The sequence below is a fragment of the Lactuca saligna genome, chromosome 1 (assembly GCF_052625555.1).
Source record: "Lactuca saligna cultivar CGN05327 chromosome 1, ASM5262555v1, whole genome shotgun sequence".
Taxonomy (NCBI): Eukaryota; Viridiplantae; Streptophyta; class Magnoliopsida; order Asterales; family Asteraceae; genus Lactuca; species Lactuca saligna.
Window position 1 is genome coordinate 192462903 of NC_136417.1, and position 21474 is coordinate 192484376.

Genomic DNA, 21474 nt, shown 5'->3' on the forward strand with positions numbered 1-21474 from the left:
AAGACTCTGATAATAATTGTATTGAAAACCTTTTTGTAATAATTTAACGAAACTGGGTTGTTTTTGAAAAGTTTAAATTGGTTTGAATTTTTAGAGTGTTACATTGTGGGTTTGGTCTAGATCGGTTTGGGGGAATTATGTGGAAGGTATAGGGTTAGGATTCAACGAGTTAGCTCTATAGTAATCTTCATGGATCAGTATATATAGTATTTGTTTCGGTGATATCGGCGGTTGCCTATGGAAGAACTTGTGGGTTCAAGTACTATTATTGCTAGGAGTGGAACGGTGGCAGGAAAGTGGTAGTGTCTTCTGCACGGGTTGTTTGATCATCAGAAGTGTTAGAGTTTTTTTATATTCGCATGGGTAGTAGTCAGTTAGAATTCAATAAATCTTTGAGAAATGGAAGTTGGGATAAGGATTTATCAGTTCAGGGCAAGGGTTATAGTTTTTTAATTTCCAGCATAAGGGATCGGGGAATTGGTATGGTATCGTGGGAGGTCATCTGGATTATCTGGTCAGTTGAGATTTCAAGGGTACCCATCAGGGTTTCAGGAATCGGGTGATCAATGAGTTTGGCTAGCAATGGTACATTAGTACTGATAAACGTAGGGTATGGGCGGTGTATGCTATTTGAGGGAGATGGATCGAAAATTCATATGGGCTAAAAGGTGACAGAGCTTCATCGAGTCCAAGTGTAGGAGAGTTATGTGGTAGTTCGGATTGAGGTTATGTTGGTAGGGGATTCAGGAAACTCCTGAGCACAAGTCAGCATCTCCATGTTATTCATATTAGGCCGTGGGATTTGAATGCTTGCCCCAACTCCTAATTGGATACACAGTTCGGCACAGGATGCGTGGTATTGTGTTGCTTTGAGTATGGTAAGGCCATGTGTTGTAAGCATGGTTGGTTGAAGGTATTGTAAGACTGCGATGGGATCGTATAAATCACCAGTTCGAGGTAAATTATTACTAGGGATGGTCGAGCATGATGGGGAATCAGTTCGTGCCTTAGGCACTGTTGGGTCATAATTATTGGTTTATACTTTGCTTTTCTAGGAAAATATATTATTTCTATAATATAATATGTAATATTGTGGTAGTGTACAGCTTCACATGTGTGTGCGGCCGCAAACCCTGTGTACGGCCGCACACGAGTGTGTAGCTGTACACTCGTGTGCTGTTGGTTGCCCATGTCTCATATATGTTGGATTAGTGTCTAAGTCCATAACTATTTTGGTATGTACTTAACCCGATGGTTCATGGTCCTTTTGGGTTGCCTTCACCAAAGCAACTTGATAGGATGAATTATGGAGAGAAAGGATTAAATATGATTTATTAATGTATTATGAGAATAATATATTAAAGGAGAAATCATATTGTTTAATTAATATTAGTCAATAATTAATTGGTAATTAGTTTTGTGACTAAAAGAGATTAATTAAACTTAAGGGACTGGAATTGTAATTATAAGATAATTGCAATTGGGCCATGGATTGCCTTATATTATAAGGTGGACGAATTCTATGGGGGAAGCCCATATGAAATCGTCCAAGGCCTTGAGGAAAGGGCTCCATGGGTTGCTTAGGGCTTAAGCATCCAATTTAGGGTTTCCTTGTTAGATAACCCTAATAGCCTTACTTTATAAAGACCCCTTATGACCCAAAAACGTGGCTAAGACTTCTTCTAGGGTTAGAACACGTTTTGGGCAGCCTCCATCCTCTCTCCTCTTCATCCTCTAGCTTATGGTGTTTGTGAACCATTAGAGGAGTGACATTTGTGACTCTAAGCTTTCTAAAGTCAATACAAGGAGGAATTGGGATTGTTATTGCTACATAACAATCAAGGTAATATCTTAAACCTAATTATATGTTAATATCGATTTCCATATGTTAGAATTAGGGTTTATAGTCTTGGAAAACTTGCATGTACAATAGAGAAACCTAGATCCAAGCATTAGGGTTTGTATGAGCACATAGGATGTTCTTATGACCAAAACCCATCAGTGGTATCAGAGCCTAGACTGGTTTGTATTGTCTTGATGCTATACATGTTTGAAAAATTCGATTTTTTGGTTTCTGGAGGCTGGACTCATCGAGTCCATAGCTGAACTCGCCGAGTCCATGCAGACTCGACGAGTCCAAGCTTGACTCGACGAGTCAACTCGTCAGATGGAGCATATCTCGGGATTTCTTGCTGTTTTTCCTTTAGGATAGTTACCTTATCATATTAGATCAATATAAATCCGATTTTATGATATATTTGACTCTATTCCTGATCTAATTGAAGATATTTATCAATTAATAAGATATTGTTTTCTTATGTGATAATTGATTGATTATTTTAATTAAATTGATAAATTGTTTTGCAAGAAATCATTAAATAAATCAAATATGGATAATTATGTGATTAAATGTTAAATTTAGATTATTTGTTATTTGATCCTTGTTGCTATGAAAAGTTTCATATTTTCCCCTTTAGGTTTTATAGTTTAAATTTGAACCCAAAAGTTTTGTTGCTTTGAAATTTAAATAGTTAAAACCCTAATGTTTTGAGAAAGGTTTCAAAACTTGCCCTCAAGTTTTGGAATTTAAATTTTGATTAATAGTTTAATTGTGATGTATATTTAAATTCTAAACCCTAATGTTTTGAAATGTTTCAAAACCTACCCTCAAGTTTTGGAATTTAAAAGTTGATTAAAAGTTTAATTAGGAATGTTAAATTCTAAAACCCTAGTAATGTTTTGAAAAGTTCAAATCACACCCTTGTGGTTTTATTAATTAATTAAGGTATATAATTAAAGGAGGTTTAATAAATCCATAAAAGTTTCGGTTTACAATTTAATTGAATTAAAAGTATAATTTTTAAATTTGACCACCTAGTATTTTAAAAGTGTAAAATACACCCTATACTATATATAACATTAGAAGTCTAACATTATATATATGTATAAGTAAAAGTCAGTCTTACCGTTAGTAGGCCTCATTCACGAAGCTGGTCTTTAAGGGGTGTTAAAGGAAATTGCCTATAATATGGCGATTGAATGGGTATCCACTCTTACCCACCGCACTCTTGACTAGTGGAGGGTCGTTAGTCGAACGGGTAGGATAGGACAAAACCTTCTATTATAAGTATAATGAAATACAAAAGTAACTAAATGTTTTTACAAATTCCCTATCTTAGTTACTTAGGCAAAGTGAATTGATGCAATTCCATGAAATTACACTTTGTACCCTTGCGAAGACGTTAGTGGAGCGTGTGTGGTTTACCGGCACACTTAATGGTTCTAAGCAAAGGTAGCAAAGGGTGACTCAATGTTTGTCATAGTTCGGTGGAGCGTGTGTGGTTTACCGGCACATCGAATAGGTGACTGTAACATGTGAGGGCACTATGTAAGTTTGCATGGTTATTCACACCCGCTTTGTGATCCTCGGCATCCCAGTCACAAACAAGAGGGGCATATCAAGATTTAAACATGCCATTGAAATGGTCAATGAATCTCAAAGGGTCTAGGAGTTTTCATGGATTTAAAACTTAAATTTCTTTTTTGTTTTTTTCATGGTGGAAATTAGTGAATCGTCATTCAGTTACCTTCAAATATTCTGCAACTAGTTTACGGCATCCCTTTTCTAGGTTGTAGCGTATTGTGTTGGGTCCTAGACTTAGTATCTCATTTGGGTGATTTACTAAGGACTCAATCGATCAACTAACTTGAATTCGTTTTCTCCCGTTTTGTAGATGTCAAAGTTCGACAACTATGATCTTCCGAAATCCCGTGGAAAAAGCATTCCACATGAAGATGGTATTCCACGATTCGATCGAGGAACAAGAAATCATGCTTCACTTCCTCCACCTCCTCCAACTGTTCTCCCTAACCCACAAGATCGAAGAATTGAAAGGTTCAATATCACTAAGGCCCTATTGGAAATGAAACATGAAGATGGTAAATCCATCTGTGCCCACATTCTAGGAATGAAATCACACATCGATAGGTTGAGAATGTTGGGTGTATCATTCCCGGATAAGTTGGCTGTGAACTGGGTTCTGCAGTTCTTCCCGAATCATATAATGAGTTCAAGAGAAAGTATTATATGATGGATCATAACGACAACCTCATTGACCTAACTTACATGATCATTGCTGCTGAATCAAAAATGATTTGGCGAAGCAATGGAGCGTATTTGTAGGGAAAGTAAACCGACCATGCTTCCGAGGACGTTCTAAGAGAAGCGACCTGCGTTTGCTGCCAAGAGAAAGGGCGTTGGATAGAAGTCTGCCCCAAGAGCCTGAAAATTCCAAGGATGGGAGATTCAAAGAGTATGATTGCGCTTCAGGTAAAATCCACTATCTAACTTCGTTAAGTTCCTATTCACTGATTCAAAATACATGATGTGATAAGATTGCATTTGAATGTTTTGCAGGATCGGTGAAAAGAAAGGAAGCTTGGTGGAAGAGCAAAATGAATCTAATCACAAGGAATGGAGCTTGATCGCATGGACTTGAAGATTAGATTTTGAGCTTAGATAGTTATGATAGAGTTGTTAGAAATTTCCCTTTTGAAATACATAGTTTTCAATGGATTTTGCATTGTAAGGACAAATGTTTTCCGCTGCTTTTATAAATAAAATAAATCTTCGTTTGACTTATTTATTTGTTTGTTTATTTCCTTGCAATGAAATCGTTATGAAAATTGGTGTTTGCATATTTCTACAACGAATAGATATGATTCTTATTTATGGAAATGTCGAGAATTTACCAAATAGGGAGAGTTTCTCATCGCCCAAATTTCAATTGGATAGAAATTTGGAATCACGCAACTTGGTTGCATGATGAATGAGAAATTTCATATTTGGAAATTAGACTAATTCAATGACAAAGTGTCAAGTGAAGGACTAGGAGATCGAGTACACAAAGTTGCGTGTTGATCAAGGTCACCATAAGAGTAACAAAGATATTCGTCATGATTTACTAAAGGTTTAGTAAATATGATTATACTTATAAGATTAAGTGTAACTCTAAAGTGATTGAAAAGGTTTAAATCAATGGAAGAATGAATAAGAAGAATCAAGTAGGCAGAAAGATAAAAGGTTCTCCATTCTAAGAAGAAGGGAGAGTACCTTTTATGTTTTATGATAGGTCTTCATGATTAAGAACCATATCTCAAATGATCCTCTAAGTGAGTCTTAGTACAATTGTATGTTTAAGAAGAGGAATCAAGAATTGAAGAAATGGTTAAATCAAGAAGTCAATCATACTTCGTTCCAAAACAAGTCTTAGAGTTAAGATTGTGACAATGAGTGATAAGTATTAAAAGGTTTATGATGTTCATCAAATGTGGAAAGTTGTGATGTCTTTGATAAGACAAAGACCAACTAGGACCAATTTATGAAGTGTTTTGATAAAAAACTACACTAACTCTTGAATATTTGTTTGTCAAGAAATGTTTATTGACAAGGGAATCTTATATGTCAAGGAGTCAGTGGGAGTCTTAATGGTCTTGAAAGGTTTCAAGAACAAATCAAATAAACCTTATCGATCATCACTAGCACATGAGTTGAGGTTAACAACCTATCGTGTTGACATTATTTTGTTTCTGTGCTGTTCCAATTGAGTTAATTATGCATGTGAGTCCTATGAATTCTCATTTGAATGCATAAAAGGCAAGGACCTTGATCAATAGAAAGTACATTGATAGGAAAAGGTGAGTTGCTTAACTACTTGGAAGACATGGTGGGCAGCCGTGCTACCATAAGGCAAGAAATCAAGATTAAGAAAGTTCGGTCCATATGAGTTTGAATTTGTCGTAAACCTTGGTTTTAACAAATTCACATGGATAGGAACACATACACCGTTTAAATCTAAGTGTCATAAGATTTCCTCCTTCATGAAAATGATTGTGAGAAAATGCTTTCACTAAGAAATATTTTAAGAAGATAGTGATTGTAAAATTGCATTCTCGAATTTGATTATGGTTACGGTATCCCTTTCCATGATTTGAATTGTGAGGTTTGGCAATTAGTCTTAATTGTTTAGATACACATATGAACTATCTAAGGCAAAGGTGCATAAGTTCGAGAAGCCTTGATAAAAGATTATCAAAGCATTAAGTATTAGAAACATGGACTTAAGAAATTCAATAGGTATTGTTTTTCTGAAATTTAAGATGTTTATGAATACATGTCAAAGCTAGTAGGAGCATAAGTGTTATGTTAGTAATAATCATCATGATAGTGGGAGCGTAAATGTTATGATTGTATGATTATTAAGGCAAGTATTGCAAGTTGGCAATATTAATTATAGAAAACAAGAGTTATACCTTGCAAAGTGGTAAGGGTTGTAAAGTTGTTTTGCTAAAATTAAGGGAGAGAATATTATGCTTGGTTTAAATATAAAGGCTTAGGTTGAGAAATGTTAATAAATTTAGTCAAAGGTACATAGTGTGTTCTTAAAATTTTCGATTATGATTACAGCATTCCTCTTCAAAATTCGAATTTTGAGAACATAGCAAATAAAACATTATGCATCGTGTCCCATACGCTTCGGGTATAGGATCAATTGCAAATGCTATTCTAAAATTTTCCAAATGTCTAGCACATTTAGAGGGAAAAGGGACTAAAATCCGTTTTGACTAAAATAATTAAACAACTATCAAAGGACAATCCAAAGTTCGACGAGGATTGGTTGCTTATGAGTAGTTGGAAGCATGTTATTAAATGGACCATATCGATATTATTATGAATAGAAAAGATTCTATGTCATATGGAAATTATAGAAATGTTTCCACATTGGATGGACCATATCGACATCATTACAAATAGATAAGATTCTATTAAGAATGAGTTGTCATATGGAAAATATGGAAGCATGTCCATATTGGGAATTGAATATTGATAATCTGTCTAGATTAGAAACTTTTATGCAAAAGGATGTTCAAAGGAATATACTTTGAGTGAGAGACATCATATTTAAGGAATTGTCTTGTAACAATCTCCGATAGAAGATTTTGTAATATCATTGGCAATAGTCTTTGTGACTTTGGTGCAGTGACATTACGGAAAAATCATTGCATAGAATGTTAGAATCTAGCATATTCTATAAGTAGCAAGAATTTGATATTCTTTCACTTATGAAAAAGGATTTGAAGTTGTGAAATGAGAATGATTGGAAATGTATTCAATTTGATCTATTTCACAAAGTAAGAACCATAGGTAAACATTGTGTGCATGCAAAATAGCATGGGACAAGTGTAATAGTTCAAGTAAGAAGTTGATTACCCGAAACGACAAATAATGAGTAATTGATATGGTGATAAATAAAAGGTGTTTTATTTATACTCAAACGTTTGATGCCATATGGGATTAGTATTATTCTTGTGTTTCACTTTGCATGTTTTGACTTCCTGAATAATTTAATTGGTTTAGAACAGTCAAATTATTCGAACGGGCCACAGTTGTTCATATGTTGGAAGTAGATATGAATGAAGACTGTCGTGAATTGGTGTGTGGATTGTCTAAAAGAGTATTAGACATAAGCAAATGTTTGCTGCAACGTTCATGAGTGCTTATGAATATGAATTGAGCATTGGATTAAACCCACGCTCACTTGGATCACTCCATGAATTGTATCACGAGTGATTGGTGAGACGATAACATCTTATATTCTTGAAACCAAGATGTGTGAGTTGTATCTTGCAAATCGATTGCACATTGATAATATGTAAACGCACTAGTAACTTGGTGTTATAAAACAAATTATTGTGTATGATTCGGTGAGTGAGTGCAAGCAAGCATTGTATCAAAGTTTATCCGTTCCTTTTATCCAAAGTAGGATAAAAGCGATATCTTTGGGCCCCTCGATGATTTAGTGATGACAAATGTAAATGCTCGGCCGGGCTAGGGCTAATTTGATTTGTTCAATTAGTCAGTCGTCATAAATCGGGAATCAAGAAATAGTACAAAGAGAATGATTAGAAATCATATCTCATACGATATCAAGAATGGAGGAATATATGATCCCTTATCTAAGGAAACGCGTATCTGATAGGATCAGAGTTGACAGCGGCTTTGGAAAGCTACAACTGCAGATCAGGATCTGAAGTCATACGCAGAATAGTTATTAGACTTATCCAAGTGGGAGACTGTTGGATTAGTGTCTAAGTCCATAACTATTTTGGTATGTACTTGACCCGATGGTGCATGGTCCTTTTGGGTTGCCTTCACCAAAGCAACTTGATAGGATGAATTATGGAGAGAAAGGATTAAATATGATTTATTAATGTATTATGAGAATAATATATTAAAGGAGAAATCATATTGTTTAATTAATATTAGTCAATAATTAATTGGTAATTAGTTTTGTGACTAAAAGAGATTAATTAAACTTAAGGGACTGGAATTGTAATTATAAGATAATTGCAATTGGGCCATGGATTGCCTTATATTATAAGGTGGACGAATTCTATGGGGGAAGCCCATATGAAATCGTCCAAGGCCTTGAGGAAAGGGCTCCATGGGTTGCTTAGGGCTTAAGCATCCAATTTAGGGTTTCCTTGTTAGATAACCCTAATAGCCTTACTATATAAAGACCCCTTATGACCCAAAAACGTGACTAAGACTTCTTCTAGGGTTAGAACACGTTTTGGGCAGCCTGCATCCTCTCTCATCTTCATCCTCTTGCTTATGGTGTTTGTGAACCATTAGAAGAGTGACATTTGTGACTCTAAGCTTTCTAAAGTCAATACAAGGAGGAATTAGGATTGTTATTGCTACATAACAATCAAGGTAATATCTTAAACCTAATTATATGTTAATATCGATTTCCATATGTTAGAATTAGGGTTTATAGTCTTGGATAACTTGCATGTACAATAGAGAAACCTAGATCCAAGCATTAGTGTTTGTATGAGCACATAGGATGTTCTTATTACCAAAACCCATCAATATATATATATGTAAGGTGATGAGTGCATGTGAGTGTAAGGCTAGAGAAGAGAGAGAAAGTTAGAGAGAAGAAGTGTGTGTAAGAGAGAATCTATTGTAAGGAGCATCATTCATATTGAATACATCATAGATTCATCTTCTTCATCTTCTCATTCTCTTCTATTTTGATTTGACATCATCCAGTTGATTGGGATTCCACACCATCAATTGGATCTGATTGATACACAAGCAATTTTCGGGACTTACAATTGGTATCAGAGCTTGGTTGTATCAATCATTTTTTTCAGATCTGGAGCTTATTTGATCTTATTTTGAAAAGATAATTGCGTTTTTGTATACATCTCTAAAAAATAAGGGGGGTTTCTTCTTTGCATTTTTCGTAAAAACGAGTTTTTGATCGAGTTTTGGAGCAAAAAAGGGTGAAAAACGTTGTTTTTCCACGAATCTGTTGAAGGTGTGCGGACCGGTTGAAGGTGTGCGGCCAGGGAGTGTGCGGCTCGGAGTGCGGATCGGTGTGTGCGGCTCGGAGTATACGGCTTAGTGTGCAGTCGCGGATTACGACTCGGAGTGTGCGGCTAAGTGTTCGGTTCTCGGACTCGCCTTGGAATCCACGGCTCAGCTACCTAGCTCTTGGTTCAGTTCGGAAGCAGTAGCACCTTTATAAATAAATAAATAAATAAAAAGGGGGGAACGGAATTGAGGTGTCGGGGATCGAACCCGGGACCTCTTGGTCATTGCCACAATGCCTTAACCAACTCGACTAGCACACCCTTTGTGTCATCCCTTCGAAACATAAATCATAAGCTGTCATTCTCGGTTTATAATTTCGCAAATTGACAATTTCAACCCAAAAATCAATTTCTTTTATTTTTAAATTCCAATTTTCAACCCAAAATTTTAGTTTTTTAATTTTTTTTATATTTTTATCTTTTGACCTTAAAATTTTGACTTTGACTTTTAAAAGTTGACCTTTGACCTTAAATTTTGACTTTTTCATTTGACTTTTAATTTTTCAAATTTAGCTTTTCGGTTTGACTTTTAAGTTTGACTTTTCAAGTTTGACTTTTTAAATTTGACTTTTAAGGTTGACTTTCTCGGTTTTTAAGTCAAAGGGCAATTAAAAAAATAATAATAATAATAAAATAAGGAGTTCCTCATCCATTCCGGTAAATGAAGTTTCATGTACTCCATCTTGTGAAACTACTATTAAATTTCTCCGAGATCAAATCGATTTATTAAAAAGAGAAAATGAGGACCTCAAATATGAAGGCTATACTCTTAGGAATGGTCAGAAACCTTTAAAATTACAATTAGAGGCCAAGACTAAGGACTTTAGGAAATTACAAGAAGATTACAGCAACAAGTGTGAAAGTTATGATCACATTAAACGCAAACTTGCTGCTGTAACGAAGAACTTGATGCTTTGAAAATTAAGTGTGGAAAACAGATGTTAGTTTCAAAATTACACTGCGTCAAGTAAGACAGTCGAGTCCTTATTTGAAAACCAATTAAAATTGAAAGATAATCAAAACAAGGGTCTAGGATATGATAGTGTTCCTCCCCCTTTCAATCATAACTATATATCCATACCTTTGACTCACGAAGAGATTGACCGAGAACCATTTATGATATACAGTAAACCAGTTGTTGAACAGGCAACTGAGGGTGTTGAGTTGAACGATACTAATGCTTCTACTTCATGTGCAGGTAAAGTAGCAGAGGATGAGAACAAGGAGAAAACAATTGAACAATCCAATGACTCCTTGAACTCTGAATCTGTTGCTTCGAACTCAGTTGCTTCTAATCAACCTGCTGTTGAGAACTACAGGCCACCAAATCAAGTGAAACAGCCGACTTGTTGCAAGTGTTCTTGTAGGAACAATCAGAAACGAGACAAGGACACGCCACCAGGGGCAGGAAGAAACAACTCCACAGTGAAGAAAAATACATGTTTTCACTGTGGAACACCTGGACACATTGCCAGAAATTGTCCAAATCGTGCATACGTTCCCTACTACGCACATGGCTGGCAGAAAACACCAAGAGGGGTATACTCCAAAAGAAACCCCTCAAGGTCGATTTCAGACAATGGCGACAGGAATTCCACGAAGGGCAAGAGTTCAACTCCCACGGCCAAGAAATCAAATCCCAAGGTGAAGAAGGGAATGCCGACCAGGAAGTACAATCCAAGAGATGCTCCAGTGAAGCCAAGACCGGTTATGTCAAAGTCATCTCGGCAATCGACTTTAAATTCAAAAGCAAGCGATAAGGCACCCATCGGATCGAAAAAGAAATGGGTCAAACCCGAATACAGATGGGTACCATAGGTTCAATCTCCTAAATCTCCTAATGCTTCTAATATTTCTTCATCTTCAGTTTGTGATAAACAGGATATGTCATGGGAGAGAGTACCTTGCTATGATGAAAAAGGTTAACCCAGTTTCAAAAAGGATTGGGTTCCAAAGACCAACTGATCTCGCTCTGTGTCAGAGCAGCTATGGAGGCATATCATCAAACTTCGATTTGTTGGTAGTGGCTGTTCCTGGCACTTGATAGGGGACATCTCTCAACTGTACAACATTCAGACATTTGTTTGAGAGTATGTGTCCTTTGCGGGAAGGGAAGAAAGGAAGTGATAACTCATGGAGTTTGTGCTTAATGACATGAACAATTTTTGGAACTGTTCTGAGATTAAGCGTGCTGTTCTGAGACCTTCTTGTTGCAAATTCAATCGGTAACTTACGGTTTGAGTTTTCTTCTCTATACTACTGATTTATCTTATTCTGATTCGCTTCAAAGACAAATTTTTGTTTTAGGATAGTTTAAATTTTCTCATTTACTTTCGTTTCTCTCTTATGCACAAATTTAGGGGGAGAAATAGAAACAAAACAAAATTTTTAAAATTTTCAAAAGAATAAAGAAAATCAAAAAATCAAAAAAAAATATGTTGGTTATGAAATATGCTTGAGGGAGATGTTTTGGGAAGTGATATTATTAAGTGATAACATGCAATCTAGGTCTGCGTAACGTACCCAAAGTTGAAGGGTCTATGCTCTGTTTGATGCATCGGTAGGCACGAAAGATTCTAAATGGACATGACTAGGCAGAGCTGAACTTAGGAAATCTATAGACTTGACAAATCTTGACCTAGTTAGATCTGTTTAGCCTGACAATACGACACTTGGATAGATTGAGCAGGGAGATATATATGGGAATCTACTCATCACATTAAATGAATCGGTATCTGGAATCGTGGTTTAACTTTTCCTCGATGTGCGGATTTTGTCCTTAATTCCGGTATTGATGGGGCGACTGGTGAATTCCGATAAATTAGGTCTGTAGAGGGTTATATTATTTATTTCTATCTATTAGTCATATGTTACCTCCTCTGTGTGACTCATAATCCGATGTGGAAGGTAACATATGCAATTATATTTCTCTGCATCTTCTATCTATGCAATTCTTTCTATCTGTTAGCCATATACTGTCTCCTTTGTGTGACGCACAATCCGACCTGGTACACATTATACGCACTATTCTACTTCTCAATCCCTTTAAAACTTCAGTTAGTTATATGTTTCACCCTCTACGTGATTGGAAGAGATCCAACCTGGGTGTATAGCATATGCATTCTAAATCTATCTTCTCTCTTTATAATTGTCTTCTCACCCGATGTAAGGAGTATTCTGGAAGTCCTTGATTACTGGGACATATCAAGAAGCGGGAAACATGTTCCGGTACAATTAAAATTAAACACTCAAAGATTGTCTATAAATCTCGCTACTCAATTTAGGTAGACAACAATATCCTTGGTCGTCGTCAGATGAATGGTCCTTAAGAAATATTTTCTAGGAACTTAGGATCACTTTGTCTTATAACTAATAGTATGTCCTAATTTTGTCACAATTTTTCGTGTTTAAGTGGACAACAATACCGATGATCGACCAGACAAAGATGTGAAGATAGAAGGTACCGACAAGCGGATAAAGACTGTCTAAAAACTTTGATCCTAAATCACTCTTAAAGTTAGATATCATTTTATTTTTGTTAAATTTGTTTATAGTTTCTTCTAATTTAAACATTAGGGGATAATTTTTAAATTCAAAAATCAAACAAAAATCAAAAAACATCAAAATCAAAAATTTGTGTTATATTCTGTTTTATTTCTTGTTCAAGAAAATCAAAAATCCAAAAAAAAAAAAATGTTTCTGCTTTATTTTTCAGAAAATATGAAAAATCCAAAAATATCTTTTTGTGTGCTAATTTTTCTTTTAGTTTTGTTTTGTCTTGAAAAGTGATTTCAGGTGTAGATGGGACTCATGGAGACTGTATCAAAATTTTCTGAGCTAAAGCTTCATCCGTAAGCATCGAAGAATTTTCATTCGAATGAGCAAGAAATAAAGATTATTCTTTCAACATTCAATCTGTCAACCCCATAAGCATGGTGAAGCTGTACTTGAAGATTATGTGACAGATTGCATTGAAGCCTCCTCAATCAACTTGCTGCTATCTATGAACCTGCTGAAGTGATCCAGAAGATTATTTCTCTTCGTTGTTCTCTCTAAAGATTCTCAAGCTGAAAGTGCTATCTTTCAAGAAATCTTTTCATCAAGCCTCCTCACCCAATGTGCGTTTAGAGTCAAATCTTGAAGAAAATCCCAACCGCTCGAGACGAAGTCATTCACGAAGATTCATCAAGTTCATCTTGAAGCTATGAAGAAAACAAAGATTAAAGCTGAAGCCAAAGCTCCCATTGAAGATTGACAAGAAAAGCCAGCTACTTTTTAGGGGGAGCTTGTTGGGTCATTTAGAAAAGAAAGCTATAAACCAAGGGGGGATTTTTGGGTCATAATTATTGGTTTATACTTTGCTTTTCTAGGAAAATATATTTTTTCTATAATATAATATGTAACATTGTGGTTGTGTACGGTTGCACATGTGTGTGCGGCCGCACACCCTGTGTACGGCCGCACATGCGTGTGCAGCTGTACATTCGTATGCTGATAGTGGCCCATGTCTCATATATAGGGTGAGGAGTGCATGTGAGTGTAAGGATAGAGAATAGAGACAAAATTAGAGAGAAGAAGTGTGTGTGAGAGAGAATCTATTGTAAGGAGCATCACTCAATTTATTGAATACATCTTTAGATTCATCTTAATTCTTCTTCTCCTTCTATCCTATTTGATCTAACATCATCCAATTGATTGGGATTCTGCACCATCAATTGGATTTGATTGATACACAAGCAATTTTGGGGACTTACAGGCACGTCGGTTAGGGTGGTCAAGCAATATTTTTTGTTTTGGGTTGAGGATCGTTGGGGTCCGGGTCAGAGTCGGGCTTGTATAGCTTTAAATGAGTAAGACCCATGGGCGAGGCCAGTGATGATTATGGTAGATCAGACGAGTCCTGGTAGAGAACGTTGGGTCAATGTCTCGGATCTTGAGTTGCAGGATCATGTGTGTGACATCCCCGTTTTCACGGCCAGAAATGACCGATTTTGGTTATGCTTTATACAAATCAGAGTATCTCTTTTAATAAAAACGTTACGGAATTTGTTCCCAGAAAAACATGATAATTTCATTATCAAAGCATTTCCGAAGAAATGTATTTTTATACATTTTAAAACATTTGGGATGTCATCGTCAATACAAAAACATAAGCATAAACAGAACTTACATTCATTTACACTAGTGATCTATATATCCTTAGTCTCTCAATGTAATGTAACTTCACCTCATCACCTGTGATACAAGTAAACTGAGTAGGTCAGGTTGGGAAACCTGGTGAGTACATAGGGTTTTCAACCCACACTAATATAATTATTATGTTTAATCATCAAACAATTAATCCAATTACCCATCCCCTTTATCTTCTTTATTCCTAAGTACCTTCCCTAAGGATTTATCCTAAGGATCGTCTCCTACATCATATTTACCTCTCATCTCCTTACATCACATTTCCTTATATGTTTGTGCCTAAGGACTCTACCTAAGGATCACTGCCTACATCGCATAGACAGTGTTGATTCAGGGATTACTCCCTCAATAGGTGCCCAACAAGGGTTAGGGCATCATCGCATGAATACGTAGTTACAACATCGCCTGAACTCGTAATTTATAGTAAGGGGTTAGAGTATCATCGCATGAATACATAGTTACAAACTCGCCTGAACTCATAATTCATCATCTACAGGTTATGGGCCTGCTGGTGTTTCCATGGGGTTGTCTAGAATAGTCCGTGGTCGCCATCTATACTCTGGTAGATGACTACATCGCCACATTGTCAGTTAAGGTTTTGGTATCTCCTTTCATCCTACATCACCCATTCATCATCATCTATTTCCCTAATTATCATCACCTATCTCTCATCATTTTATTTCATCACACACCAACTATTTCATCTAACCATGTTTCATCCGCAACATATTTGTAGATATAAAATAAATATACTGCTAAAATCATTTAAAACATATATAAAATTATTCATCCAGCATAAACAACAAGTATTCAAATAATATGAACACATAGCATGTAATTTATATAAAATACTTCGTATCTATGTGTAAGATGAAAGTAACTATGCACTTACTTGAAAAGGTGGTGATTCCGAACTCAGACAGCGCTTAACTTCTTAAACATAATTTCGTTCGACGAAACCTAGTATTATTACCAATAGAGTTTAGTCTATTATCCGTCGAAACTAATTAATATTCTAGCTACTATTACTATTATATAAGCGTTAAACAATACTTATATAATCCATAATAATAGGCCAAGTACTTATTATAAGTTCCTAATAACATTACTATAATTAAATAAAAGCTATATTAAAAATAGTGTGTAATGTGTCTTATAATAAAGCAATATTATAAGTATTTAATGTGTCTTTGATTTGTAAAACTGTAAGGAAAAGACTTGTAAATGTTTGATGAAAAAGATCGTATAAGTGTGAAAACCCTAGGAAATCCTATATTTCCTATTAGTATAAAATGTAGTCTTCTACCAAGACCCGACTGTTTTGAAAGTATGTACCAATGTAAAAATGACGGTTTTTCCCTATGTAACTATCATTATCAAAATATAGTCTACCTCATCATTTATGTAAATGTGTCATAAGATAAGAGCAAAAGGGAAAATCATGTAATCATTTAAGTATTATCCTTTGGTACTAGGATAAACACGGCTTAGTAATTATTGAATAGTATTAACCATAGACATCCATCGATGTGCATTTTCCCTCTGTAGCTAAGAGCTGGGTGTAGAACGGTTAGTCCCGTACATATATAATAGTATCTACTCATATAATATGTAATAGTATCTCATCATATAGTATATATGTAATAGTATCTATGTAAAACTATCCATGTAATAGTATCTTTGTAATAGTATCTCTTCATATTGTATGTAATGTATTAGTATAGACTTATGAATGAACTGACTCTTGTGTGATTCCTTATACTTGGAATAGTAAGTAGTATCTCCTAACTATACATATTATAGTTACTAGTAATGTACGTGTATAACCGAAAGTATGCATTTTCTACCTAAAGGTACTTAATTGACTGATAGAACTTTTATGACTATATATGTATACATAATATATAACTAATATTTAGACGACATTCGGAAAAATAACCGATACCCTAAGGCCACATCCAAACAAGGAAAAGGAATTAAAGCGAGCTAGCAGTCCTAAGTCCTTTAATCATTACTTATATAAGTATACATATATAGGCATGCATTTGACAATATAAAAGTATAAAAGAAGTTTTGTAAAACCTTTGAAAAGTTTAATAAATAAGAATTGATGACTTGATGTCAGTTTACAAAATGATTTGAAACCATTTTGATAAAGAGTTTAACATGTGAAAACGTTTGAGAAAGTCATTTGAAGTAATATGTTTGGTAAAACAGCTAAAAGCATAGAAAATCCTTTTGTGTACTAGTTATTAATCACATGTGATTGATATAGTAACTAGTATGATTCAACTTGTATCCCCCCCCCCTCATAAAAGCATTTAAAAACATTTAAAAGGTTAATTAAGGGGTAGGAACTCACCTGCAGTGAGTGGATCGTATGGAAGTGTCGGACAAGTGCTAGGTGTCAAGTGAAGACTTGAACACACACAATGATCCTAATAACATATAAATACATATGTATGTATACAATTAGTGATTATAACACTAATTAGACAAGTATAAACACCCTAATGTGTGGAAAACACTTTGGTCAAAGTGTTAGGAGGCTATTGGGTTGCAACAAAAGAGTATAAGGCATTGTATTTGAGTTTATGGCCCATGGACCATACTTAATGGAGTTTATGGCCTAGGGGAGTTTACTCCTAGCCGTAAACTCTCTAAAGGCTCTCAATTTGAGGCTTAAAGGTATAATGTATTAAGTGGTTAAGTGTTCCAAGTCTAAACAAGGGGCTAGGTGAGTTTAAGGTCCAAGAATTGACCTCAACTTGAGTTTACGGCCTGGGGACCACTTCCCCATGAGTTTAAGGTTGTAAACTCATGGTATGAAGTACCATTTCGATGTTTGAAGTCCCTAGTTCAATGGTGGTTGGTTCTAGACTAAGTTCTGGGCATAAGGAAGGAAGAGAGGGCATCATTGCACCCTTATAGGGAGTTTACGACCTTGGGAGATCCTTGGCCGTAAACTCTCATTCATCCTTTGATTCTTGATGTTTCTAAGGCCTAAACATGTTAAACCTAGTGTACAACGAGTTAGAACAAGAGTACTTACGATCTAGGAGCTTGAATGGTCGGTTTTGGCCAAGAACACTAGTGTGTGTTATTGGTGTTCTTGGTGAAACTTGAAAATCTACACAAATGGAATGAATTCACGGATGAAATCATGTAAGATCACTAGATTAAGTAAGATATTAACTAGTTAGGACAAGAAACTTACTAGTTTTGAAGATCGGGAATGAAGATCGGGATGGTAGTTGAGAGGATTTGAGAGGAAATCAGCCAAGGGAAAGAAAGGAATGAACAAAATGGCCAACACTTCATCACATAGGGGGATTTTATGGCCCACATGGAGTTTACGGCTGTAAAATCCCTTGTGGTGGCCGTGAACTACTGATCAAGGTGTTATAGGCTTGTTCTTTGTACTATAGCTTCAATAGATAAACCCCGACACTTGTCCCTTAAGTGTACAAGGCTCCGAACGCTCAAATAAACTCCTAATTGTTCTAAAAGATAGAAGAAATGAGTTTGACTTTCAATGAAGTGTTTGACTAAACAGGATATAAATTTTTGGGTTGTCACAGTGCCCTTGGTTCAGGTTCAGTGTCAACATTCGAAGGGATCCGAGTAGACTTAGGAGCCGAAGTAGTACCCAGAGTTGTTTATGTAGGATGACTTCGAGGGCGAAGTCTGATTCTAGTGGTGGAGAATTGTAACATCCCGACTCCCATGTATAATGTTAAATTAAGTTACATTCATAATCTCAGAACAACTCGACGAGTTGGATGCCCCAACTCGCTGAGTAAAGGAGTTAATGATCGAGTGATTTTTAGAATCTACTCGACGATTTGGAGGACCCTAACTCGAAGAGTAGGTACTGAGTGAGAAAACCCTATTTTTCAGGGTTTGTGTCCTATTTAAAGGACCTTAAGCCTTCATTTTTGCCTCCTTTATCACCCTAACACTCTGTGAGAAACCCTAATCGATCTATAACCTTGTGTTAGAGAAAGAGAGGCTAATATTGTGTGTTTTAGTGCATTTTTGGAGGAAAGTTGAGGAGCAAAAGGCTTGAGATGAGAGGGAGATTTTGGATGTGGTGTTCATTCATTCCAAGCTTCTGTTTGATGGTAAAAAGTCACCACCTTGATCATTGTTTGATTATATCTTGTTTCTAGGGAGTTTAGGGCCTTTTCCATCCTTCTTTGAGTTCTATAGTGTTTTGAGCTTGCCATGGAGATTAGACTTCAATTCTGGACCATATTTAGTCCCTTGAGCCCAAAGATCCAAGCTTTATCAAGCTGGTGGCAAGTTTTTATAAACCCTATATGGAGCTTGTTTTGGCATTTCGAGCCCTAGATGTCATGCATGCATGTAAATCTTGCAGCTTTATGTGGTATTTCAGCCTTGGGAGGCTAGATCTAGATTTTGGGACATTGTTTCTGCTTAGAATTTTCTGAATGAGAATTGGTCTAGAAGGACTCGATGAGTGCATGAGCCAACTCGACAAGTCAGCTAAGGTTATTTTTGATGCACTGGACGCGCTACAACTCGGCGAGTTGATGAGACAACTCGACGAGTTGAGTTGGATTTTCCTGATACATCAGAGGAAGTGAAGGAACTCGACGAGTCGCATAGATGCATTCAACGAGTTTAGTCAACATGGATTGTTGACTTGAGCGTTGACTTTTAGGGTTTGGTCAAGGGAAATCTTCAAAAAAGTCCCAAACTTTTGGGAAAAGTTATACTTTTGTCCCAACATTTTTTTTTTCGAACAAAAAAACCTAGGAAACCGGGTAAATTGAACATTTCGGCCCTATATTACCGGTGACCTTCATTTAGTCGGTTAAATTGGCTCATGTGGCAACGACTTGTTTATGTGGGTTTAATCAATCTCATTTACACACATACATACACAGTACAACTTACCTCTCTCATTTCACTTTCTCCCTCCCCTCAGTAAACTAGGGTTTTTTACCCCCGTGCAGTTGAAATCATGGATGACATCCATGATTTTGATACAATAGATGTGGAGCTGGATGCATACTTCAAAAAGAAACAAGCTTCCTGATGCAAAGACGGATTTCTCAATATTCTATGTGAAGAAGACGATTACGAGGCAGTAGATGATGCTCAAACTGAAAATGATGCTCAAACTGGAAACGATGCTCAAACTGGAATCACTAAAGAACAATCAGATGAAGATTATCTGGAAGGTAGTAACGAGGAAGATAGTGCTGAGGAATTTGAGTATTCCACCCACAATCCAAAGGTGAAATGGAACAAAATGAGACCAATGCTTTGTGAAAGGTATGAATCCCCACATGAACTAAAATTATGTTTGACCAACTATGCTGTTAGTAAGGGTTTTCAAATCCGTTTTAAAAAATGTGATAGTGTTAGACTAGTGGCAATATGTGGAAGTTATCTAGAGAAGTGTCCATGTGTGCTTAGGGCTTCTTGGATGACTACTGAAAGGTCTTTCCAAGTCAAAAAGATGATAGACATTCATAAATGTGTTAGGAATTTTAACAATTCAAGGCTTATGGATCCTACCTGGTTAGCTAGGAAATTTGTGAAGGAGTTGATTAGGAAACCTAATTTAAAATGCAAAGAGATGCAGGTAATTATACGAAGTAAATTTCATTGCAAAATTTCATGGTCAAAGTGTTATAGATCAAGGATGAGGGCACTGTCGTTAATTCATGAGAATTTGAGTGACCACTACGCAAGAGTTTGGGATTATGGGCATGAGCTACTGAGGTCCAATCCAGACAACACACTTAGGATTACAGTTACTGTAAACCCTGATAATACCACAAAATTTCATAGATTCTACATTTTCTTTAAAGCAATAAGAGAGGGGTGGAAAAGGGCATGTCGTAGGGTAATAGGATTGGATGGTTCTTTTTTGAAAGGACAGTGTAAGGGTGAATTGTTAACTGCAATAGGTAGGTATGCCAATAATCGGGTGTATCCTATAGCTTGGGCAGTTGTTGATGTAGAGAACAAGAACAACTGGAAATGGTTCCTGGATTTGGTTAATGATGATCTTGGATTGCAGGGTGAAAAGGGTGTGTGTGTGTAATCAGTGACCAACACAAGGTAAAGTAACTATCTCTTTATTTTTCATTATTTACAATAGTGTATGGTGTTGCTAATTAACTTTTTTTCATGTTATAGGGTCTTGTTGAAGCTAGTAAGGATATTCTACCATATGTTGAGCACAGGCAATGTACAAGGCATATCTATGCCAATTTCAGAAAAGTTTATAGTGGAGTGCAGTTCAGAAACATGTTTTGGGAAGCTGCAAAATCTACCACAGAAAGAGATCTCAAGTTTAATATGGAAAGGATTAGGGCAATAAGTTCTGCTGCTTATGATCATTTCATGCCAAGGGAACCAACTTCATGGTGCATGGCTTATTTCTCTACTGGCTTGGCTTGTGAGGCTGTAGAGAATGGGATTGTTGAGTGTTTCAATGCAATCATTATAGACGCAAGAAAGAAACCTTTGCTGACTATGCTTGAAGAGATTAGGCTTTTCATGATGGAAAGGGCTTTCAATCTGAAACAAGAAGCTGAAAACTAGGTTGGTGAAGTTTGTCCTTCCGCAGTAACAAAGATGGAAGAATTTGGAAAAGACATTAAGTAAGTATCTTATGATCAGAATAAGATACTTACTTAATGTAGTTGGTTCAGCAAGAATAATTACAAGGCAACTTATGATCAGAATATAAACCCAGTGAATGGAAGTATCTTATAGAAAGAAACAAGTTACACTAAGCCCCTTCCACCCATTGAAAGGAGAATGCCAGGAAGGCCTAGTGTTAAAAGAAGAAGACAT

The 21474-nt window shown here is 36.1% G+C and overlaps 1 protein-coding gene across 1 annotated transcript; it reads left to right on the plus strand.

The window, feature by feature from the left end:
- Positions 1-929: 929 nt before the first annotated feature.
- On the plus strand, positions 930-21219 carry LOC145014535 (uncharacterized). The gene is made up of 3 exons (XM_078972926.1): positions 930-957; positions 19734-20704; positions 20812-21219. The coding sequence occupies exons 1-3, from the start codon at positions 930-932 to the stop codon at positions 21217-21219; spliced, it is 1407 nt and encodes a 468-aa protein (XP_078829052.1).
- The last annotated feature ends 255 nt before the right edge of the window (positions 21220-21474 follow it).